This window comes from Protopterus annectens, chromosome 11.part0 (assembly GCF_019279795.1).
Source record: "Protopterus annectens isolate FY-2018-M chromosome 11.part0, PAN1.0, whole genome shotgun sequence".
Classification (NCBI taxonomy): domain Eukaryota; kingdom Metazoa; phylum Chordata; order Ceratodontiformes; family Protopteridae; genus Protopterus; species Protopterus annectens.
In genome coordinates this window covers 1,338,746,426-1,338,772,856 of record NC_056745.1, presented here as the reverse complement: position 1 = coordinate 1,338,772,856, position 26,431 = coordinate 1,338,746,426, and the positions used below count along the sequence as shown (strand labels likewise).

The window sequence follows — 26,431 nt, the reverse complement described above, 5'->3', positions numbered from 1 at the left end:
TTTTGAACTGTTGGTAATGGGTGATCCCTTGTGATGCAGACTTCATAATTTTCCATTATGCGTTGTGGCTCATGTTTCCAGTGTTTTTCAGCCACTTCAGTACCATAATGTTTGCACGATCCCCACTGCAACGGTTTTGCCACATTATTATCCCTTTCAGTATACAGTCCTTTTTTTTTATTTCTCCCAAGTCTTTTGGATTTCTAATGGACCCCATTCCTAAGTCAAAGTACGATTAAAGTTCATGAAAGTAGTATTGTTTCGCTATTTGATGTCAGCCAAAAGTGCTGTTTGCACCACCAGCAATGTGCCCAGTAATGACTACTCCTGTAGTGTAAGCGCTTTCGTCTTGCTTCTGTGAGCAAGACTTCATCGGACAAACAAAACTAATGCAAAATGCAGCTATTTAAAGTATCACATGCTGAACATCAATTAGATTCTAAAAGATATTTAAAAACATTTCAATATAAATACAAATGCTAGATGAATAAGCATGAATAAATAAGCAAGCATGAATAAAACTGACCCAAAAATTAACATGCACGCTGAGGATGACCTGATTTTAAAAATATTATAAATAACTTTGTTTAAAAACTGTGCTAATTACTTGAAGTGCAAAATGAGTAATTCATTTAAAAGAAACCATTCAAAAGAAATACCCACTAGTAAAATCAACTATTACCCATCTACTGTACATTTGTTGTTTGTTTACATAACTGAACCTTACTAGGATTATTTTTTTTATACTCCTTGTATTTTTTTATACTCTCTGTACTTTTTTGTACTTTTTTTATACACTCTGTATTTTTTGTATTATATTAGTTAACTGACAGGCTGGGTAATAGTTGATTTTACTAGTTGGTATTTCTTTTGAATGAATTGCTTCTTTTAAATGAATTGCTCATTTTGCACTTCAAGTAATTATTTAGCACAGTTTTTAAATAAAGTTTTTTATAATATTTTTAAAATCGGGTCATCATCACGTGTATGTTCATTCTTGGTCAGTTTTATTCATACTTGCTTATTTATTCATGCTTATTCATTTAGCATTTGTATTTATATTGAAATGTTTTTAAATATCTGTAACTTTTGCTTTTAGAAGCTAATTGATGTTCAGTATGTGATACTTTAAATAGCTGCATTTTGCATTAGTTCTGTTTGTCTGATGAAGTCTTGCTAACAGAAGCAAGAGGAAAGCACTTACACTACTTGTTTTTATTAATTAAAACTTGTTTCTGTGGATTATATTTTGTTCCTTGGATTTGTGTTGCCACCTGTGGTCAATTTTCAGCATTTTTTTCAGTTATTTTTTACAAGTTTGTAAATGCTGAAGTGAATTACCACATAGGTGGCAGTACACTAAACACCGAAAGTGTGATGAAAGACTTAGGGACACAGGTGGACAGTGGTCTCACCTTCGATAACCACATCGCCACAACAGTCAGGAAATCCTTCTGTGTGGCACATCTAATCACAAAGTGCTTTTCATCCAGAAAAAAGGAGGTCATTGTCCCACTGTACTCATCCCTCATTAGACCTGTTATAAAGTACAACGCCCCGTTTGGTATGTACCTCAGAAGACATCAACAACAGCTGGAAAGGCCGCAGAAATACTTCACTAAAGGAATCACAGGCCTAAAGCAGATGCCCTATGCTGACAGTCTAAAACAACTCAAGCTGTACTCTGTGGCATGTCGTCTACTCAGAGACGATCTGTGCTCAACAGACAAGGCCATGTCAAACCCTGAGCTGTTGGACATGCTCCACTAAAAGAAATCCCAATTCCTCAGAGCCACACACTCCAGGGATCCATACCTTGTCATCACAATAAAAAAAACATGCTGGAGGGATAGGTTCCTGACCCAGAGACTCTCCATACTCTGGAATAGACTGCCCATACATGTCAAGCAGAGCACCTCTTTGGCCCTCTTCAAAAGGAACTTTGACAATTGGATGGGCGATAGGAAATTCACCGCAGGGGTCACATCAGTCACCCTACTAGAGAGGGGTCCAGGGAAGTAAATATTGTGGGATGAAATATCCAGGGAATTGTTGTGGCTAGGCTTGTATAGGCCGTAGGGCCGATAGCCTAGTACCAACCTATGAACCTATATAAAATATGTCGCAGCACAAGGTTTCATTCATAGCTGTTATATTGTTATAGAACATCATGTTACAGATGATGATAGAGCTATTTTCAATATATGCATGCTGATATATGGTTTCAAGTCCCAACCTATCCAATATGTAGATATGTATGTATATGTGTGTGCATGTGTGTTGTGTGGCCACAGTGGGGAACTTTACCCTCTCTTTAGTTTAGTGTGATCTCAGAGTTGGTATATTTAAGTAGGGGTTGTGTGTGGGGTGACCCCCCCCCTGCCTTGGTGGGTTTACTTTTGCTCCGTTTAGGTTTATTCCCATGGTGGCCAAGTGGTTCCTTTCACAGGGAAAGGAATTTGGCAGTCCGTGTGTTCGGTGTAATGCAGCTTTGGAGAAATGAGATAGGGTAAGTAACTTTCGTTTAAACGTAATTTTGTTTAAAGAAAGTAGACTCATAGATTTTATACATATATATATATATATATATATATATATATATACACACACACACACACATACATATATACATGTATACACACAGAAATAGCTAATTTTGTTGAACGGTGCTTTGGTCAACACAATTTGGTTGACTAAGTAGTTGGCCAACATCTGTTAGCAAACGTAACAGATCTAATAATTCTTGAGATTAGGGAATTTGTCCTTTCCCAGAGAATTGTGTGATGAAGTTAGAATGTATAATTAGCAGGGGGTGCAGGATGGGGTTAACCCACACCCCCCCAAAAAAAAAAAAGTTTTTCTTTTGCGTTTTGTTGTAAAGTTGTTTTTCATGTTCCCAAATTGGTGCTTGGTGCATGCTTAGTAGTGTGTCAATGTGCATAATGTTGATCCTTTGGTATCAGTGTTATCAATGATGTCAGTGCTAGTGATGTTTGATAAAGTTAAGAAAATCCATATCATGTGACCAACTTGACATAAACGATGGGATATTGTTCTGAGCCAGGGATAGCTGTTTATAAAACTTTGTCATCTGGTAAATCTAAATGATATAAGTGGTTGTTAAAGCAACTTGTCTTTGAAGATCTTTTGTAATGGTGACCTTTAGGCACAATGTACTGTACTAACCATATCAGCTGCTTGTGAAAAGTCAGCTGTTTATGGAAAGTCTTGCTTTCCTCTTTCTCTAGCATCAGTAGCTACATTTTATGCTAGTCTTGTAAATACATATATTTAAGTTTTGTTTTTCTTTTTAATGTTTTATTTTCTTATTTTGTAGGTGTCAAACTGGGCAGCAAAGGGTTTTGGACACACTCCTAGTTTAGTGAATAGTATAATGATGTATTCTAGCAGGAAGTTTGGATACCTGAGAGCGTAGGAGCTAGAGGGATATCAAAATTGTGCCAAACTGGGCAAATCAGAGGGAATCTCTATGGTTGCCAGTACAACTTTTTCTCACGTATCAGCTTCCAGTATTGTATGTCTGTTGTATTTGCTGGTGCTAATGTAGTGAAAATCATCACTGCTAAGCTTATGTCATGTAACAGAGAGCCTAAGCATTCAGTGTTTGTGTTTGAATTCATGGAGCAAATTATCTACTAGTGGAAGGAGTCTAACCATATGGACAGACATATTTAGCATGTTTTACCTGTACTGTGGCATATAGTATTATAACTTATCTATTAACTTTCTTCCAGTATTAGTGAATGGGTCTATGTCAGAACAACGAAAAATCAAAATATCAAATGCTCTCATGAGCGAATAATCAGGAACTCAAAATCGCTACCCCCCGCTAAATATATATTCCTACTCCAAGATCTCACTACATTGTGGAAAGGGCAAATATTCCGATCTTCACTGTACTACGATCCCAAAAAAAACATCGACTTCCTGATTATTCACTCATGTGCGCAATCAACGTTTTGAGTTTTCTGTGTTCTAAAGTAGACCCAATGATTTTTATGTATTTTAGGTTTTAACTGCGACATAATGTACTTTGTACAATATGTCATATTCAAGAATGTTATGTTTGCCATCCTGATGGTAACTAATACGGATAAGAAGCCATTGGCTCAACTTATCTTTTGTACAGTGGTTGTTGCTGCTGTTTGTTTGTTTTTTTTCCTTCAACCGATTAATTGAAAATTCTGTCATTAGATTGTCATCAAAGTCTGACATTTTAACACATGGTTGTCAATTTATTTTGTATTTGGAGTTTGCACGCTCACTGGTAACCCTTTAAAAAAGTATTAGCTAATTGGGACTAATCTGCCCAACAAAAGTAAATAAACATTTCAGTGAATTTAGTAAATGAAGTGTCTGTTTCAAATGAAGACTTTTGGACTACCTATCAGTAATTTGCTTTTTATGTGTTTGTGCATCTTTAGTGGGAGAGCAGGTGGTGACACGATCATTTCCCATTGGCTCGTTAACTAAGGAGAAGAAGATTTCTTTGCCAGTTTCCATGCATTTTGTACAGGAGGGACTGCAGCTTCGTTCTTGTACATTCCAGGTGAGGAGTCCTGTACTTGAGTTTTTAAAACAGCCTAGCAATTATGATAAAGATTCAGTCTGTTAACTCTCTTAGATTCCAAGTAAAAGTGATATCAAATGAAATGTATTTCTGTGTTGACGAGAGGGAAAAAAAATTGATTGGTGTTTATTCCCACAAAAGCTAATAAGAAAAACATTGATAAGACTGTTGCATTTTTTTGAATGTCAGGCTTTTCCGTATGTTTTTTTGTGGCTGCTTACTAAATGAGTTACAGTAATATTCATTCTTAATTAAGAGTTGAAGGGTCCAGATATATTTACATCTCTATAGTTATTCCTTTAGGGCCTTCAGGAATATGGTGCAACCAGAATGAAGAATAATGTACATCATACAGTGATCTTTGCTGCATGAAATATGAACAAGCATCAAATCCCCGAGAGGGATGATTTAGTTGTCGAATATTGTTGGGTTGTGTGCTTTGGCATTCTCATGTCATAACTCTTAGGGAAAGCCCAGCTATAAAACAGTGCATAGCATGCCCCAGACATTTTGTTTTGATCTCAGAGCCATTAGAAAGTAGGGCTAGACATTGCATGTTTTTGTATCATAGAAGATTTGATCAGCATTTAGATCATTGTTGCAGTAGCCTAAGCTAAGTTGGGTCCTGTCCCAGTGACTGACCATCTTTCAAAGCTTAAGGGCACCTTCCATATGATGTAAATGTCAGGAGCTCTAGGGAAGCTCCAGTATAAAGACAGCATCAGATTAGAACTTTTTTTGTCACCGAAGTGCGCCCCTTTGGCAGGCATCATGAAACCATTGGTGAGCATTCGGGACTGGGCAGAGAATTTCATTTTTGCCTTCCGTTAAAATTACTTTTCTGAGGAAAACGTTTGATGCGATGTTGTCCTATCTCACCTTCATTCTTACTAGGTTGGGTTTGGATCCTATCCTCGGATCCGTCTTGGCTTTGTTTACAAGCTCGAGGCTCTCTTGCCAGCTCGTGGCTAAATGCCTATCCCAGCATGCACCAGGGCTATTCCCTGATCTCATTTGCCACTAAACAGATTGAGTGCTCGTCTGCTAACTTTGGCTAAGTATAACCATTTTTGATATATTTTTTTCACTTTAACTCTCACAGCTATTTTTGAATATCTAGATCTTTAGCTAATTTAGCTGAGTGCCTTTCTTAGTACTGAATTTTTCTGAGTTTAGCTGTTTATTGCTGACCTTTGGCCGTTGTCTGTCCACTAGGTTGTATCCCTTCCCTGCAGCTAATATTTTGTATTTGCCTTGTTTTGTCATAGTTCACTTAAATTAAAGAATTATCAAGCAGCCTGTTTTGTTAGAGGGCTTTATTCCCTTGTCCCCATTGTTCCTGTTGTTCTTTTTTCACAGTTTAATTAGTGTAGTGTCATTGTACCGTTTGTGTGTTCTGTGTTAAGGCCCTTTTTAAGTTAGAGGGCTTTGTTTTGTTTTTTCACGTAAGTTAGAGGGTTCAAAAAAAAAAACTCTTCTGTTGTTTGATCATTGTTGTTCTTGACCTTAACAATGTCAGGCAAGGAGTCTTGGCCAATGAGTTTCAAGAAATGCAAAAAATGTAGCAAAAAAATGCTCCTTAGCGATAAACACACCCTTTATGTTTCTTTTCTCTGGGCTGTCCATCTCCAGGAGTCGTGCTCTGTCATTCCTTTAATTATAGAGCCCTCCTCAACAGGAAGACTAAACGGATTCTAAAAGGTCTTCTCAAAACCCCCTTCTGAGAGGCACTGAAAGAAGGTATGGGTTCACCTAAATCAGACAAATCTCCTTCTGCCAAATTGGACAAGTCAGGAAAATCTGTTCAAAGATCTTCCCAGTCTACTTCTTTGGACCCAGCCTATAAAATACCAAAATTATCCTCTTCGGATCTGAGAGATACTGGATCAGACAAAATCCCATCGGCTCCGACCTCTTCTTGCTCGGTGCCATTGGAGTTCAAACTAAGGAGCCAGTCCCTGACCTTGGAGCCAGTATTTTCTATTTTGAGGTCTCATATACTGCCAAAAGCAAAATCTCCCAGCCCATTGACCCAGTTTTCAAGGAGTCTCATATTATGACATGGCTCAGGTGGTACAGAGATTGCTAGAGACTTGTGCTGGCCAAATTACTGTTGGATCTGAACCCTAGGGCTTTGGATCCTACAACATCCACCTCCTCTGCTCACATCCTCCTCCGATCCAGCCCCTGGCTTCAGAGTCGGAAGAACCGGAGTTGGTATTAGTAGAACTGTCAGATCTTAGACCCACCTCGGGTTCCACGGATCTGACCATGGCTCGGACAGCCTTGGCTGCACTGGAGCTGGAGGAGTCTAGGAGCTGAGGCTCTCCAATTGGGTCTGGGGGGGTGAGTTGGGTCGGACAGCTGTCGAGTCTGACTATGCCTATCGGAGCCTCTGCTTGGGTGAGTTCGGCTCCTACCTCTGCTTCAGGTCCTTTGTCCTTGATTCCAAGCAGGGGCCTTTGACTTCTTTGGATCTGGGCATATCCTCTGATCAGGGATGGTGGGGGTGCTTTCGAGGTCACGAGGAGGGTTCTATCTCCACAGACAGGTTTGCAATCCTGTCTGGAGAGACCCCCCCCACACCCCCGAGCACCAGTGCCTGACTCCTTACCTCTGCATCCGTAGGGAAGCAGAGACCCTAGGCCTCAGGATGCCCTACAGGGCACCTGTCACTCTTCCAGATCCTCCCCAGAGTACCCTTCTGAGGAGGTCCCTCGGAAGATACACCCCAAAGGAGCCTGTCACTTTGGATATGGACCTCGATGATGTTGAAGTGTCCCCACGGATGCCTCCTGATGATGTCTCCTTTGGAGACATTGTGGAAGTACTTAAACAGAGGGGTGATTGGAAGTCTTCCAACCCTTCCACAGAGGAGTCCATATACTTGAAGGCTTTTGGGTCTTACCCTTCCATATCTTGGGTATGTCTGCCTTTCGACGAACGTCTAGACCTGGTTTCTCGGAAGGTGTGGGAGTCCCCAGACTCAATGGTACCTATTCTTGGAGGCCAAACAAGTTCATCACATCCCTGTCTGGCATACCTTCTTAACCAAAGGCGTCCCAGTTGATCCCATGGTCGTGGCGGCAGCCACTAAGAAGGAACTCTCTGAGACATCATCTTCTATCCGTCCTCCGAAGGGGTCCAGGACTATGGACAGGTATGGAAAGCACATCTTTTCCTCAGTGGCTTTTTCTCTCAGATCGCTGAATTCTTACCCATTTCCCAAGACCACAGAGGGATCTCCTGAAAGAGCTAGGAGATACCCTCCAAGGTTCAGTAGCTGAAGCATTTACTTAAAAGGTATCCTATCGGCTCACTAACTTAAATTCAGTAGTTAACACATCCATGAGGCTCATATTATATCCAATTAATGGAGCGAGTAGAGCTGTGGGTTCTGGAATTTCCTCATGGAGGTATTCTTGAATGCTCTTATGTGACTTTGCGGACCCTTTTAAGTCTTCCTTTGTAAATGCTCCATTTGACGGCTCATCTTTGTTTAGGCCTAAGGTAAATGACACACTCACCAGGTGTGAACAAAAGGGAAAGACGCTGTCTGCTGTAGGAGTCTGTTTTTCCATGCCTACTAGACCTTACTCCAAAGGTCAGAGAGGTAGTGGTAAAAAGTGGTTCCAAAAATCACAGAAATCTTTTCAGGACACACATGGTGAACCTTCCCACAGAGGCAGAGGGGGAAGCAATAATGGAAGACGCCGACCTCATGGCATTGTGGGTCTGCAAAATCATGGCAACAGAGAATCTTTCTTTGGTAGGCCCTTTCAGTGCTCCTGAAAGGAGGCCCGATTGTCCAGCTGTAGAGGCAGTTGGCGGGTTGTTTATCTTTGTACCCAGATGCCTGGCAACAAATAAAAGACAAATGGATACAAGACATCATATCCAGAGGTTACGTCATCCCCTTCTCCCTCCAAAGATAAAAAAAGCTTCCAGATTTTCCACCCAGTCAGAAGGAATGGGTAACTCAAAAAATTCAAAAGTTGCTAGACAAGAGAGTCATCCAAAAGGCCCCTGCAGACCAATGATTGGGAACTTACTCAAGATTCTTTTCAGTTTCAGTTCCATAGAAAACAAGGGACTGGACACCAATTGTGGATATCTGCTTTCTAAACAAATCAATAAAGAAGAGCAAGTTCCGGATGGTGACACTGCAGTCTATACTCCCATTTTTGGGAAAAGACAATTGGATGTGCTCAATAGATCTCCAGGATGCGTACCACCACATAAAAATGGACAGGCAATCCAGGAGACACTTGCACTTTTGGCTGAGAGCCAGTCACTGCCAGTTTCGAGCTCTACCCTTTTGCCTCACTACACCCCCCAGAGTGTTCACCAAATGTATGGCAGTAGTAGCGGCTCACTTGAGACAAGTAGGATTCCAGGTGTTTCCATATCTAGAAGACTGGCTCTTAACCTCCACGACCTGGCATAGGCTAATCAAAGCCAGAAGTGCAAATTTGTAACTCTGCTCCCGCCTGGGGATTATGATAAACTACAAAAAGTCCTCCTTAGAACCCTCTCAGAATGTGGTATTTATAGGAGTAGAATTAGACTCCGCACAAATGGTGGGGAGACTTCCACCAGAAAGGATACAATCCCTAAGGTTTTACATGATATATCTTTTAAGAAGAAAGAAAACTCAAACAAAGATGGTCTTCAAAACTGTAGGGTCATGGCAGCAGCGATAGTTTTGGTTCCCCTCGCACGTCTACACATGAGGATTCTTCAGTGGTTGCTGTTCACTCAGTGGTCAATGCAAGAACTACCGATGCCCCACAAAATATTCATAACAGAAACTTGCAAGAAGGGATCTCTGATGGCGGCTACACTTTTCTCAAGTAACTTTAGGCTCACCATTTGTCTTTTCACAACCTGTAGCCACGGTGACCACGGACACCTCTCAAATGGGGGGGACATTATCTGAGAAAGACTGTCCAAGGCACCTAGCAGGATCACGAGGCCCATTTGCACTTCAATGCCCTAGAGATGAGAGCAGTGCTCTTAGCGTTGCAAGCACTCCAGGACACACTCCCCCTAGGAAGCATTTCACTCCAGACAGACAACATGTCAGTTGTATGGTAAATAAACAAACAAGGAGGAACCAGATTTTACCTGAGAGTATGGCCATGGGCAACCTCTTCCCACCGTTTTCTGATAGCAATGCACATCCTGGGGAAATCCAGTGTGATAGTTGACAAAGTTGAGCATAGCAATTTTGATGCATCATGAGTGGTCTCTGAAACAGGAAGTAGTGGAAAAAATTTTCCGAAAGTGGGGCCACCCTTGCTGCAACCTCTTTGTGAATGCTAAATGTAGCAGCTACTTTGCCCTCACCCCCCCTCCGGGGGAGTCATCAAGGGAATGGCACTCATTCACGATTGGTCCCCATGTCTCCTCTACACATTTCCTCTAATTACCAAAGTCCTTCAGAAAGCTAGTTCTTTGGGAAGGGACTTGATACTCATTGCTCCATACTGGCCTCACCAAATCTGGTTCCCCTTCCTGTGGCCTCATCTTCGGGAAGAGCCTTGGATTCTGGACCCAGTTCCAGACCTCCTGACTCATTTGTCAGGGACTCTACACCCATCACTTCAAACCCTCAAACTGACAGCATGGCTGCTCCAATTACAAAGATAGCCAGGTTTCCAACTCTGTCTTCTCAGGTTAAACACATCCTTATCTCTTTCCCATAAGGCATCAACGAGGAAGATTTATAAGAGTAAGTGAAAGAGATTCTGCCTGTGGGCTAAAAATAGCCACGTTGATCCCTTTTCGGCTCCTGTTACTTTCATCCTGGACTTCCTAGCGAAGCTTTTTAATGAGAGTGCAGCTGCAGCCACTATTAGAGTTCAGCTAGCAGCAATCTCCAGTTTTCATATGGGAGACTCTGGCTCCAACATAATGTCTCATAAACTGTGTTAGGCCTTCCTTAAACGTACTATGTTAAGGCTGCCTATCAGAGACCCTCCAGTGCCATGGGACCTACATTTTGTTCTATCCCACATAATTTGTCCTCGTTTTGAACCAGCATCATCTTGCAAATTAAAGTTCTTGATTGGAAAACTTTTTTTGTGGTTGCAGTCATGTCTGCTTGAATTACGAACAAAATCCTCCTCCTTACCTAAAGTGGTTTCAGAGACATTGTTAGGCCCACTCCCCAGGGGCTCCTGGATTCCTAATTTATTTTCATCCTCCCTACTTAGTTACTAAACTGTGATAATCTACCCATGTAGCTTTGGCTACTGCAACAGTGATGTTAATGTTGAATATACTGCAGTTGTGTAAGTAAACTTACCATATCAGTAGATGTTCTAGTAGATCACTATTGCAGTAGCTGTCCTTCCTCCACCTCCATTTTGGCTGTTTTGTCTTTTGTACTGCCAGAGTCTAAACATCTACCCTGTCTTCTGTACAGCCAAGGTGTAGACATATAGACCTTTATGTATGAAGTTTACCATTAGGTTTGTTTCGTAGCATTATCCTTTGTGTTTCTTGCCTCCCTTTTCTAGACCGAAAAGATCAGACTAATTTGGCACTCTATATTGGAGATCCCCTTTGAGTTTCTCATAGAGCACGTGGAAGGCACCCTTAAGCTTTGAAAGCTGGCTGGTCACTGGGGCAAATAGCATAGCCTTCTGCAACAGTGATCTGTTATAATATCTACTCTTATAGTAAGTTAACTTACATAGTTGTATGTTCAGCTTGTACTTTCTTTGTCTTGTTTGATGTTTTTCGGAGTCTTCTTGTATCCAGCTAGAAAAGACTAAACATTAGTCAAAAAATTGAAGACAGAAGGAGAAATATAATAAACAGATTCCCAAGAAGATTAAACAAGTTAGCCGTGTAGGTGACAAAAATTTACTTATGGAACCTCTTGTGGGGTTGTACAAGAGCACACACTGAAGCCTGAGAGAACCAAGTTAAACTGTTCCTCTTTTAATTTCTCCAAATCTTTTGGGTTTCTAATACCATGATGGGAATGGACCCCATTCCTAAGTCAAAGTATGATTAAAGTTTATGAAATTAGTATTGTTTCACTTTTTGATGTCAGCCAAAAGTGCTCTTCACAGCACCCGTAATGTGCCCAGTAATGACTCCTCCTGTAGTTCGTATGGAGTTACGTGTATTGATAGCGTATTTATATAGGATTGCAGACACTTTTTTATTTTCTTTCTTTCTTTCTTTCTTTCTTTATTTTTTAGTAAGACCCATTGCTCCTACTACCATTGGTATTGTCTGGGTATCTTTCTTCCACATTGCTCTCGTTTCTACATGCAAATCCTGATATTTAGTCACTGGGTGTGGCAATATCTATGCTACTTTTGTCTTCCTTTCCTGTACCACTATCTCTGGTTTTCTAGCATCTATCTTTTGAACTATTTGTAATGGGTAATCCCATGTGATACAGACTTCAGCATTTTCTATGATGCTTTGTCTCTGATATTTCCAGTGTTTTTCAGCCACTTCAATACTATAATTTTTACACAATCCTCGGTGCAACAGTCTTGCCACATTATTATGCCTTTCAGTATACAGTCCTTTTGCCGTTAGTATGTCACAACCAGCAAAGAGGTGTGCAGCTGTTTCCAATTCTGTTTTACAAAATCTGCATTTGTCTGTTTCTCCCACATGTTCAATGAACTTTATTAAACCCATGTGTATGTAGCCCACTATCTTAGCCCACCAATATTAACCTTTCGTCTCTTGATTTAAATTCAACTCTCCTTAACCATTCCTGCATTCATTCCTGATCAATATGAGGTTTTTCCAAAAGTTTTCTATATTTGCAACTATATTTTATGTTTTTTCCAAATTTCTTGCCTTCTCATCTGGTCCTTCACCTTATATTCCTTCCTTTGTTTTTTTGGCACATTCAGTTGCTGCCTGATTTTTATCTACTTGTGGTTTGATTTCCATTCCTGCTTGATGCTATGCTTCTGCTAGCCTACGCAGGCAAGTCATCTTAGATTTATTCTCCTCATGTTTCAAAACTTTCACTATGTTTGGGCCTTGTAAGGTCAGTAGGTATGTGTGGAGTCCCATGATTGCAGATCTGTACATGTAATCGGTTTCAAGGAGGCCCCCATCCTTCCTTCAGAATGGGGAATATATAATCTTGGTATGCACTGATTTTTTATAAGTCATTTGGTGAGCATGAAGCATCCTTCATGTTTTCCTATCTAATCTGTCCAGCACATTTTGAGGCCAAGTCAATCACTCCAAAACTGCAAGTTAGGACAGGAAGAGCAAATTGGTTTATAGCTTGGATTTTGTTCTTAGATGTCAAAGCTGTTTTCAGGATTAATTTGTCTTCGTAAGTACTCCTTACTAAGTTTTATTCGCATTTGTTCATGTTTTATTGTTGATCCATCATCAATTCCCAAATATTTATACACTCCCTCTTGCTCAAGTTTTTATATCACATTCTTGTCCCAAACTAATGTTTTCTTTGTGCCACAGTTTTTCTGCTATAAAGGTTGCTTTTGCACATTTATCAAGACCAAATGAGATTCTTATATCATCTGAAAAAGTTTTGACAACTGGCAGTTGTGCTTTCAGTTCCTCATCTGATGAGCTATACAGTTTCAAATCGTCAACAAAGAGAAGATAAGTCTTTACACTTAGTTGTTTTCTAGGAGCCAAATTATAGCCATGACCTAAGCTGTTAAGTAGACAGCTTAATGGATTAAGGGCAAGGAAGAATAGCAGCGGTGTCAGAGAGTCACTCCGGAATATCCTCCTTTGGATTTTTATCCCTGGAATAATAAGTTGTCCTTTATCATGGCTTAATTGCAAAGTGATCTGCATGTGGTCTTCATGGTCACTGTAATGTAATCGGTCAGTGTAGAGTGTATCTTATACATTTCTAAGCACTTTTTTATCTGTGACTGTGGGATACCATCAAATGCTTTTTTGTAGTCAATCCAGGCCATACTTAAATTCTTCCCCTTTTTACAGTTCTCCACTATGACTTTACTTAATAATACATTATTTTTTGTTCCATATGACTTTCTTTTATTGCCCATTTGTTCTGTTACCATAATTGAGTTTTCTTCTAAATGATTAGAAACTCTGTCGGCATCAATTCCAGTGTATAGTTTATACGTCGTCGGAAGGCAAGTTATTAGTCTATAATTTTTAGGGTAGCTTGTAGGTTCACTTTTAAGTAAGAGCATTGCTTTTCCTGTTGTTAGCCAGGTTGGTGTCTGTTCAGGGTGCGCATATAAATCAGTCTTATTCATGGCTAAATGTTCGTGCAAAGATGTTAATACTTTTAACCAGATGTTAGGTACTGCATTTGGGCCTGGGGTTTTCCAATTAGAGGCTTTTCTTAACTTTGTTTCAATCTCTGGTTGTTACTTCATCCCATTTCATATCCTGTACCTTTAAACTTCTTATTCTTTCTTTTACTACTTCTGTCCATTTAGTATCTTTATGTTCCACAGGATCTTCATAGATACTTCTCCAAAATGTATATTTCTTCTTTTTTTGGTGGTCTTTCAATTCCTTTTACCTTATTTTTCAATTCTCTGTAAAACCTTTTTGGGTCATCAATAAATTCCTTATTTTGTACTTTTCCCTTATATTTGTGTATGTACCTTCAAAGTTTTTCCGCCTATGCTGAGATTTTTAGTGTATTATTTGCAATAGTGCATGATAATCCTGATCTGTTCTAAATAGTGCACATTGCTTTTAATCACATCTGTCTTTCTGAGTATTTTTGTTGATCTCTTCCCTCTACTAATAGTGACGCTTTTTGTCTTGGTTAGCTTACAAGAGCACACACTGAAGACTGAGAGAACCAAGTGAAACTGTTCCCTTTCTGGTTGCTTTGGTGAGAGTCAACCATTTGTTCAGTTTTCCCTGTTCTTTACTTTCTGACATTGTATAGAATCTACAGGTGGTTCCAGGAGAGGAAACCACTTTGATGTAGACTGTTGCATTGGCTTCTGTGGTAGTAAAAAAATGGCAGCTTATTCTGGAACTTTTCAGTTTACATAGAGATATTCTGCATCCCCCCCCCCAGAGTTTGTCAGCCCCTGAGGTTGTGTGTGCAGTTTCACAAGTTCCTGATATCTGAGGATATTTTTACATTTTCTCCTGATGAGAAACAGTAGCAGAGTGTTTTTGCAATAGGTAGTGTACTGCAACAGCTAAACCTAAACCGTCTACTTAAGATACTGTTTTTTGAAGAGAAAGAGGCAACCTTCTCCTACCTCCTGCTTCAGAGTCTGAAAAGGACGAGGAGGTTTTAGAGTGCTAATGTCAAATTTACTTGCCTCTTTGGTTTATGATGATCAGTTCAGGTCATGAAGGCCTCCCTGTTGCCTGGTTCCCTCTCTGAAGTTGTTTCATTTTATAAAACTCAGAATGTATTGAAAGTCCGTTTAAGTATGTCATAAAGAATCTTTCATTTACCTAATATGATTTACATACAGTTGAGTAGGACTACTCATTCTTCCTTGTATACACTGCTATAATCTTAGAAGGCTGAACATCAGCCTCTTGCAGGTGAGAAATCCAATTGATCAATCAGGAATTTAAATTCCCATAAAGAAAATATGTGATTGACTCAACAGTTATAGAACTAGAATTTGGAAAGGGTCTAAAAGTACTTCAGCTTTTTAAAGCATTACCAAATATAAAGAGAGGAGAGAGCTTACTAAACATAATTTAGAATATCCTCACCAATGGATCTTTGGTCATTCTCTTACAATTTATTTATTTATTTTTTAATTTATTTAACATTTGTTAACCGGGAAAGTCCAACTTGGAATGAGCCAATTTTCAGCGGAGGCCCGGGGAGAAATGCTCCAGACGCATGTCTTTGTAACGTGGGAGGAAACTGGAGCACCCAGGGGAAACACACACGAATGCAGGGAGGGCATGCAGACTCCACACAAAAGGCACCCCAGCTGAGAATCGAACCAGAGAACCTCTTGCTGTGAGGCAACAACACTACTGCTGCACCACTGCACTTTACAAGTACTCAGTTTCCATCTCCCTGAAATTCTAACCAGTTGGTGACAGCTGTCTGACTTCAAAACATGTTGATGTTCACCTACACAAGATTAAATCAGTCATTTTTGCAGGGTGGCAAGCTTCCTGCACCCTCATGTTGGGACCATGTCCCCTGACTAATTTCATTGTAGCACAACCATGAACAAAGTAGAAGCTTCTTGTGAAGATGAACATAGTTATGGCGCAAATAATATCTCACTGTCATATTCAAAGAATGGATTGTATGACCGAAGAGTTGTAGCACTGACAGAGCATGTCGACTTGTAGGGGATCTTTCCTTCCCTTGTTCTTTGTTCTCCAGTAGTCGAATTTGCAAATTTTTTTCAGCAAAATTGCTAGTTTGGGAATTCTTCTTGTCTGTTGCAGAGCACACCATGATCTAGCTTACTTTTCATAAACACTGTTGATGTTTTTTGCATGACTCTGATGCATTTAGCACAGTTTGAGATATCTGCCACAGGCAGAGGCCAAACCCAGACTGCCCTCCCCTTCCTTGTCTCACTGACTCATTCTTGTGATGTGTGCACACTTCCCACTATAAATGTCTGTCAACCTACATTAACTTAACTTTTTTTTGAGTTCTCAGAAGTCTGAGTGTTCATTAGCCCTGTTATTTTCAGACTGTCCAGACTAGGCTGATATGTACCTTGCTGGGGATCTTTTTTAAATCTTTCATTGTATTACAGAGTTACATAAGATAATGTGGTTTATGTTGGCAATTCACAGATTTATGTTTTCTTTAGAAAAAAGTTTCTGTTTGGGCTTGTAGATATAATTTCCATCATTGGGACTATGATATGCAGTGTATCAACTGTTTTGGTTCTGACCATGATCTGTCCACTTTTTCCGCTTGTGTTAGTTGCAGCCACAAAACTGTTGTATGAAAACAGTTATCCTTTTGGTTATATTAAAACAGAAGAGGCTTCAGGCTAGGGACTTCCAGTATGGCATTTGCTGAGTGAATGTGGCTATTTTTAGCTGTCCCATTTGGGAGCTGATAATTATTAATAGAACTGGCAATTAGTACTTAAAAACAAAGCAAATCATCATCAGTGCCCTTTCCCCATTTTCTACATGGGGTCAGGGTGTTGCTTCAACTGTCACCAGCTGTCTGATTCATTGCCACTCATTCTATCCGTCTGTCGTTGCTGGATGTCTTCGTTTCTTCTTGTCTGTCCCAAATCATCTTCACCAGATCATAATCTCCTTTCCTGCACATGCGCCTAAACCACCATAATCTATTCATTTTGATCTTCTCTGCAATTGAAGCTGTTTTGGCTTCTTCTCTGATGTCGTCATTTCATTTGTCCTACATTGTGCATCATACCACCAGTCTCAGGCACTTCATCTCTATCACCTCTAGTTTTCTCTGCTGCCCTGCTTTTACAACCTAGGTTTCTGTACCATGCAGAAGTACTGGTTGCAACACTGTTTTGTACACTTTAGTTTTCATCTTCTGTGACAGCCTTTTGTTGCACCCTACCACCGATGGGTCTATATTAGTTTGCCGAAATTTATTTTTAGCGAACACGTATTCATTGACCCTTGTTCAGCTAAAATCACGTCTGTGATTCACCGAATAATCCAAGGGCAAAGAAATACTTGCCCCGCAGCACAACGGACCCACATCTAGCTAAATCGAACCGACCCAACTGGGGGGGCTTCACCCCCACACCCCCTGATGTGGAGGTCTGTGTCCCATTATATACCAACTCTGAGATTGCACTACAGTGGAGAAAAGGCAAAGTTGTGTAGTTGGCTATGTCTTTGCCATTGGAATATTCAGTGAATCGCAGCAGTGATTTTCGCTAAGTAGGGGTCGATAAATACGTGCTCACTGAAAATAAATTTCAGGGAACTAATGTAGACCCATCCCTGACACTAAGTACCATTTGGCTGCAGGCCCTCTGATTCTAGCTTTGACCTCCTCATTCAGACATCCCTTCTTCTCAGCCACACTTCCCAGATACATGAAGCTTTTAACCTGTTTCCCTATTTTATCTTCGGTGTCAGTCTTCACCTTCTTCATATTTCCTTCATTTGCTGCCATGAGAGTCATCTTGGTTGTGCTCTGTTTCATTCCATTTGCTTTCAGTTTTGCATTCCACTTCCCTATCATTTACTCAAGGTCTTTTTGTAATGACACACATTGTCTGCAAAACTGTTCTTTGCAACTCTGCTTAGTGTAGTCCATCATTAGTACAAATAGCAGAGGGCATGCACCCTGACTCGCATTGGGAACCCCTCTGTGAGTCCTAACACTGTTTGTCCTTGTGTCATTGGATCCTTATACATAGACTATAATAATGTTACCAGTATTGCTGGGACTTCAAAGCATTGTAGGACTAACTCAATCAGCTTTCTTGGGACCTCCTGATATTCTTTCTCTAAGAATAGTAATGCCTGGTTGGTAGGTTTGCCACCTTTCGTTGTAGCTAAAACTGGAGAAGGGCAACACCCCTCATATCACCCATAACCTCACTCATCTTCCCCGCTCTACCACTCATGTTCCACCCATTTTGTGATGTCTTCATGACATCAGCTGATGGGAAATGGCTTTTTTTCCTGTTCCTGATGCCCTCTTTCTGCTGATTTACTATGCTTTTCTGTAAAAAAAAAAAAAGGCATAGTAAGTCTATCAGTTTGACAAACTCTGATAGTCTATTTCTTTTTTGAAACAGAATACTGGAGTGTGTACAGTGTTTTCCGGACTACCGGACAATTGGTTTGATTTCCAGATAGTCCAAAAAAAAAAAAAAACTGAGAGGTGGCAACCCTACTAGATGGACTCACTCTCTAGCTTCTCCACAGTATATCTCACTGCAAACATCAGGTCAGTTTTGCTGCATCCTGATCTGCTCATTTCCCATCTTATTTTATACTACCCATCCTTTCCAGAATTTTTATGAAGTGTGACAGGTGTTTGATACATCTGTACTGACCAGAGTTGTGAATGTTGCCTTTGTTCTTGTAAACTGGCACTAGAATCCTTACTCTCCAGCCATCTGTGATGTGCCTTTTCTGTTTATATTGCGGAGAGTACCATTAGGAACTATTTCTAGCCTACCTCACCCAACATCTTGATCTTGTCTGACATGACTAAATTTGAGCCTACTACTTTCCTTTTTTTTTTTTTTTTTTTTGTGCTTTTCTTACTTCTTCAGGGATTAGCCTTTTCTTACCTGTTTCATCATAGGCTGTGTATGGGGTAGTGCAGTTTTTTTTTTTTTCTATTCAGAAGCTGTTGGAAGTAGTTCTTCCATCTGGCTTTGATGTCCTGTAGACTGGTGAGCAGGTCATTGTTGGTGTTCCTTACAAATGACTATCTTTCTGATTTGTCTAGCAGTCTTATAGAGTTTTGGTGCCATCTAATAAGTCACTTTCCTAAAGCTGGTAGTGCGCCTCTGATACTTATTTTTTGCTACTGCAGCTGCTCTTTTAGCTTGTTAGCCAACTAGTATTCCTTCTTAGCCTAGCTCATCTTTTCTATCTTCTGCTTTTTTCCTGCACTCCTTTGTTTTGCTAACTTTCTGGACATTTGCATTCCACTACCAGCTTCCCTTGTGTACATTACTTCCATACTTGGCTATACCATGTATCTGTTTAGTAGTCTTCATGCATGCTGTTTTGAGACACTGCCATTTTTCTTCCACTCTATCTATTTACCTTTCTTCCTGTCGTGCTAAATTTCACTAATGGTATTACAAATGTCTGGCTGTCTTTTATGAGGAAATACAAAAGAATACAATGTAAAACTGCTGAAATCAAGCCTGAAGAAATGACAGACCTCGAAAACAATGTGTCAGACCTTAATCTAATAGTCTAGTGCTGGAATGACAAAAGAAATGGATATGATATCTATGCAAGAGAAATCTGGCAAAAGTAAAGCTGGTGTAATTAAGATACGTGGCACTCTGGAAGACTCTATAGAAGCCGTCAATAATTAAAAGAAATTGAAGATACTCCAAATACACTTAAAGTGTAAGGTGATCAAAGGAAAAAGCATTGTTGAGCATGAAACGGTGCCGAAACAGATGAAGGAAAAGCTAATTGAGCTTGAAGAGTGCTCCATACAGGAAAATATGAGATTCACTGAGATAACAGAAAAAACAGATGGCATGAGTTGTATAGCTTTGTGGGTATGAGTTGTATAGCTTTTATGAAAGAGCGTTTAAGTAAATGGACTGAAATTCCTTTGCAAAGTATTAACTGAAAGAGCACATTGAGCATATATTCCCATTACAGCAGCATGAAAAAAAGACCTGTGTTGGTTAAATTACAAAGCTACCAAGAAATTGCCTGATTGTCTAGACTGTGGTAGAAAGGCAAATTATTAAAAGTGGGAGATAACAGGCTACGTATGCTATGATTATTGGTGGTACCAAAAGGAATACATTTATTCCAGTAATGAAAGTGTCTACAAAAAAAAGGTCTTTGATTCAAAATGTTTTGCCCAATTATATTTGAGGTGTTCTTTTCACAGGGAGCAGAGAGACTTTTATAAACTGGAAGCCAACAGCATCATCAGAAGTGAAGGCGTTCCATGAAAGAAAGAAAGAAAAAAAAACACCAGCCTGTTGCAGAAGGAGAGAGAGCTATGCAGCAGTAAACACCATCAGTGAACATAAAAGACTTAAGTGAAAGTTTACTCCTTAAGACCTTCCAAAAAAGTATAGGGAAAAGACCAGAAGTACAGGAATGTCTAAGCGAGTGAAGACATTCTGGAAAAGCAGACACTATCTGCACAGGCAGAAATAGGTCCACACAAAATAAATAAATACATCTTAAAACAAAAGTGTGTGGGGGGGGGGGGTACACCAGGCAGCTAAGGAAATGTGAGCAGAAAGTAAACAAAAATAAAAAATATAAGATCCAGGAGACTGTTGCATTTTAACAAGGATAGCAGAATGCAATCTACTAATGTTTGTGTCTTTAGTATTATACATTGGATAAGTTTGTTACTCATTCTGAAGAATAAGTATGGGAGGCAATTAATAGAGTTAAAGGATTATTTTTTTTTGGGAGAGTAAACAACCCCAACATAATTGGTAAAAAATGTTGGTCTGGTGAACCAAGGAGGATTGAAGCTACCTGATCTGTAGGAGTACTTTGCCTTAGGGCCATAGCTGGCTCATCTAGCGCCCACTGACTGGTTCTTCTAAGACTCAGGAGTCAGCCACTTCCTGTCCTATTTCTGTGCCCCTCAACTTCCTATTGAGGAGCAAAATGAAAAAAAAAAAAAAAAAAAAAAAGGTGACTACTGCTTTAAACATAGCAAAGTATACCATACACAAAACACTGAAGTGCATCAGTATTGCTCTAACTGCACTACTGAAACTGATTTCTGTACCGACATTTTCAGAAATGACAGTACGATTGCTTGCAATCTCCCGATCGAGCTGCTTAATACCTTGCTTCTGGGGTCACTGCCACTTTGCCACACCATAGCTATGCTAATGCTTTGCTGTTGCTTAATGAGACTTGTATATTTTGCCTAAGGTATGTCATGCAAGTAGAAATTGAAAATTTTGATCAACTTTCTCGGTAGTAACTTGAGGGAAAGTAAGAAACTGGGGTTCAATTAACAATGGTAGCAAGAGAACAAGGAAATCATACGGAGCATAGAATATTTAAAATGTCAGAAACATGCAAATGATCTAGTGATAGAGTAGAAGGGTTCTGCAGTTGGTTTGTGTGAGAACAGGAAGAAACCAAGGACGACAGGCATGACAGCAGCAAGATGGAAAGCTAGGGGTAAAGATATTGGGAACCATGTTCCTCTGGGAAGATAACCATCCCGGCTAATTACTATGTTGGTAATACTCCCCTAAGAGTTGACCCAGTGGTCAGGGATCTTGGTATTAATGTAGACATTGTGGCCTTACATTCAGCCACCACATGGCCACAGTGATGAGGAAATCCTTTTATGTTGCACAACTTATAATTAAGAGCATGACATCTGGGTCAAAAGAGGTCGCTGCTCCACTGTACTATGCTTTTATCAGTCCAGTGCTTCCTTTGGTATGTACCTGACCAGATCTATCCAGCAACTAGTATATTAAGATACAACCAAACACCCTAATACTGGGTGATTTCAACTACCCTGCCATTAACTGGGAAAACTACTTGGGTACTAACACCTTTTCCCAACGGTTCTTGGAATTCATAAATTCCAACGCCCTGGATCAACTAATCCATTGTCCCACCAGGGGCTCCAGTATCCTAGACCTGGTCATTACCAACATGGGAGATGCTCCACACCAGTGGTCACCCCCCATTGGTCAGGTCTGACCATAAGCAAATCATCCTTGACATCCACATCCCACCCCACCCCCCCCCAGTAAGGAAACCTCAGTAAAAAACTTCTCCAAAGCCAACTTCATGCTACTCAAGTCAGAAGTGACAAACTTCATGACACCCATGCAGACGGGATAAGAACGTTCGACTGCTGAGTAATACACTAAGCCACTGTATGAGCACATCCACTCGTGCATGAATCATGCCATCCCAAATAGAACCAAGATGCTCTCCTCCAAAAAAAGGAAGCCAGTCTGGTGGTCCCCTGCCATACACAAACTATACAACAGAAGGAAGAAACTGTTGCAGAAAAGAGGAAATCCCAGGATGCAAAAAACTCCCTTACCAGCCTCAGTAAGAAGCTGAGATCTCTCATAAAATCCTCCAAAGCTAGTTAAGAAAATAAAATTGCCAAAGATTCCAAAGACAACCACAAGGCATTCTGTAGTTATGTCAAGGATCTAAATGGCAATGCTCAGATTTGCTCTGAGCTACAACAGAATTGCATTAAATATACTGATCCCAAGGAAATTGCCAATATCCTGGCAGATTGATTTAGTGCCAACTTCACCCGCTAAAGGGCCCATCTCAATACCAAAAGATTGCCAAATTCTGGTAATCACGAGCACACAAGTAGAAACCACACTCTCCAAAGCTAAGAATACAGCATCCATGGGACCTGATTACATCCTGGGCTGTGTACTACATGAGCTACAAAATAAACTGGCACCTCACCTAAGTGTCATGTTTAATCATAGCCTCACCTCAGGCTTCATGCCCACTGAGTGGCACACAGCTACAGTTATCCCACTCCACAAGGGGGTATCCAACTTGGATCCTGGGAACTACCGTCCCATCAGTCTGACGAACCTGATCTGCAAGAGCATGGAACGCATTATCATGGAACTTATAAACAAAGACATTGACAACCTTCAAACACTGGACCCCACCCAGTTTGGGTTCTTGAAGGGCTGATCTTGTCTCCTGAACCTGATTGACTTCTTCGAATTAGTCCCCAGAGCTGTGGACGAGGGTAAGGCAGTCTACACAGCCTATCTGGACCTCGCCAAGGCCTTCGACAACATCCCCACTATGGAGTCATAGATAAACTTACTAAGCTGGGCATAAATCCCTACGTCACTTGATGGGTTGCCAACTGGCTTACTGACGAAATCCAGACTGTAAAAGTAGCCGACTCCAAATCCAGCTCCAGACAAGTGACAAGTGGATTACCTCAGGGTTCAGTCCTGGGACCTCTCTTGTTTGGCATCTACTTCTCTGAAGTACAGGCCCAACACTAAGGGACTCTGGGTAACAAAGTTCGTAGATGACTGCAAACTGGGAGCCATTATTGAATCCCCAAATGATGTGGATATTCTACAAAAGGTTCTTTACAGAAACAGATGCTTAGTGCCAGAGCCAGAGGCTCAAACTTAATGCCAAGAAATGTGTAGTTATCCCCTTTGGGAAAAAACATGTACCCATGAATTACTACACTAAATACCGAAAGTGTGATGAGAGACTTAGGGACACAGGTGGACAGTGGTCTCACCTTCGATAACCACATCGCCACAACAGTCACAAATTCCTTCTATGTGGCAAACCTCATCACTAAGGGCTTTTCATCCAGAAAAAAGGAGGTCATTGTCCCACTGTACTCATCCCTCATTAGACCCATTATAGAGTACAACGCCCCATTTGGTGTGTGCCTCACAAGACATCTGCAACAGCTGGAAAGGTCGCAGAAATACCTCACTAAAAGAATCACAGGGCTGAAGCAGATGCCCTATGCTGACCATCTAAAAAAACTCCAGCTATACTCTGTGACATACTATCTACTCAGAGGTGATCTCTGCTTAACATACAAGACTATGTCAAACCCTGAGCTGTTGGAAATGCTCCACTTAAAGAAATCCAAATCCTTCAGAGCCACACGGGATCTAAACCTTGTCATCACAATGAACAAAACATGTTGGAGGGATATGTTCCTGACCCAGAGACTCCCCATACTCTGGAATAGACTGCCCATACATGTCAAGCAGAGCGCCTCCTTGGCTCTCTTCAAAAGGAACCCTGACGATTGGATGAGAGATAGGAAATTTACCCCAGGGATCATGTCAGTCACCCTGCTAGACAGGGGTCCAGGGAAGTAAATATTGTGGGAAGACATATCCAGGGAATTGTTATGGCTAGGCTTGTATAGGCCCTAGGGCTGATAGCCTAGTACCAACCTATGAACTTGAGCAACCTCAGAGGTTCTTTACAAAAAGAATACAAGGCATAACAAACCTGCCTCATGCAGACCACCTTAAAGCCCTTTCCCCTCTACTCAGTCTCCTAAAGATTTCTGAGGCGTGATCTATGGCTGGCTTACAAGGCATCTGCAAACCCCACACTTATGAATCTCCTGCATATTCTTAAGTCAAAGAGTACCAGAAATACAAGGTCTAGGGACCTAAATTTTGTCTGTGACATAAATGGATACGTGTCCCAGAGGCTCCTCCTTTGGAACAGGCTTTCCAACCATGTGAAGCTAAGTTAATCTATTACCCAGTTTAAGCACAACCTAGACCAGTGGATGAGGAATAGAACATTTACACTGGGCTTGGCACCCATGTCCTTTATGGTCAGAGGTAGCTTATAAATGCCTGTCCCTTAATGTCTTAATTTGTATACAGGACATTATTATTCTTTCAGGAAAACCTGGCTAGACTCTGAATCCCCCCCTCCCCCCAGGTCGTTAGCCTAGTAACAATCTTATGAATCTGTAAAATAATCCTAAAGAATGTTTTACATTTATGAGAGTAAAAGCAGAATTAAAACAAGTCATTAGAGAGCAAAGAGGGAGACGAGAATCAAGACCTGCTGAAATTTCTAGAGTTAAAAAAAAAAAAATTTCCAGTAATCATTATAGGACATGCTATCCTTTATATTTAATACGTGAACAGAACTATAAAAGTAAATTATGTTAAAGTTCATGTGGAGATTCAAAAAAAAACAAGAAATAGTAAGGCATTGCCAAACTTTTTGTTGCTTATGACAAAAAGCAATAATTCTGAAGATTGTATATTGAATTGCATATTGCAGTTGTAACTTTTAGTTTGATTTTTATGGTTGACCAAATAAGAGTTATTAAAAAAAAAAACTTTAGCCCCCCTACCAAGCAGGCTACCTTGACTACTAACCACAATAGACACCCCTCCAAGAAAAAATATCTAAAGGAGAAGTGGGCTCACCAAGAGAAGGACAGATTGGAAACTGCTGAAGTACCTTATATTTCGTCAATCCCCGTTATTGTCAGTTGTACAGAGAGCCTCTTACAGCTCCTAACCAAGACTTATTTGATCTCCCTGCACGTCAGCATACTAGAGATGAGAGTTGCCCTCCTTGCATTTGAGGCATTTTAGGATGAACTTCCTCTGGGTGCAGTCCCTGTAAAATTGTACATTATTGTGGCTGTGTGGTATTTGAGCAACCAATGGAGAATCAGCTCTTGCTCTTTGTACAGAGATGCAATGGGCTCTGAACATGAAATGTTTTCTGATGGCAATGCACATACCCATTCCTTCCAGTATGATTGCAGACAAGCTCGGCAGGCGTATCCTGCTCCCTCATGAGTGATCTGTTGACATCAAGGTAGCATGCAGGATATCCAAGAAACTGGGGACTCAGTGCTGAAACCTTTTTGCTTCACCATTCAATACCAGATACCTCCAGTACTTCAGGGGCGACAGTCACCCAGGGACGCGCTCTCCCATAATTGGCCATGGGTCTCCTGTGTGCCTATCCTCCCCTGCCACTCATTCTGAGCCTACTACAGAAAGTAAACGATTGCAAGGCTCAACTCATTCTCATTGCCTCCTGATATTGCCAGACCTGGTTCCCCTGATATGGCCTCAGCTGAAGGAGAACCTCATTCTCCTACCAAAAAGCTCCACTCTGGTAGCATATTTTCTGGGAGTGCAGTGAGTTGGCAGACTTTAAGGATTCCCTGCAGGATGCACCGTCAGTGATGCTGGGTTGGCAGAGTGGTGTGACAAGGGCGTTGATTTTTCTGAGTTATGATACAGAAGTAGAATTGCCTAAACATAGTAAGGCCTTGCTGAGTCTAATTATGGTGGCTGCCCAAAAAGCAATTACTAGAAAGTGGAAATCGAAGTCTAAACCAACAATACTAGAAGAAGTGAATATAGTAACAGAGATAAAACAACTGGAATTGAGATCTTTAGAAAAAGGTAGGAGCAAACTACATAGGAAAAATGGGAATTGTGGCAACAATATATACAGGGGAGGAATGAGGTTTAAAAGAAGGCAGGACTTAAATGAACTAAATGATTGGGTAGATTATAATTGATGTATAATGTTTGCAACTGGGAATGTGTCAGTATGGTTTATGATGTAAAATCTTTGTAACTAGGATTGTCGGTGTGGTTTGTTTTCCTTTATTTAAATGTATGATTGTTTATGTTGTAAGTGATGGCTTAATAAAGATGTTTCTTTAAAAAA

At 40.5% G+C, this 26,431-nt stretch overlaps 1 protein-coding gene across 1 annotated transcript in view; it reads left to right on the top strand.

The window, feature by feature from the left end:
- The window catches only part of SBF1 (SET binding factor 1), a gene marked incomplete in the record, with an annotated part of 3,250,730 nt that overhangs the window by 2,029,021 nt on the left and 1,195,278 nt on the right, over positions 1-26,431 (top strand). Inside the window, 1 exon segment of the mRNA XM_044088658.1 lies at positions 4,446-4,570. Within this exon segment, the coding sequence (XP_043944593.1) occupies positions 4,446-4,570 (125 nt within the window).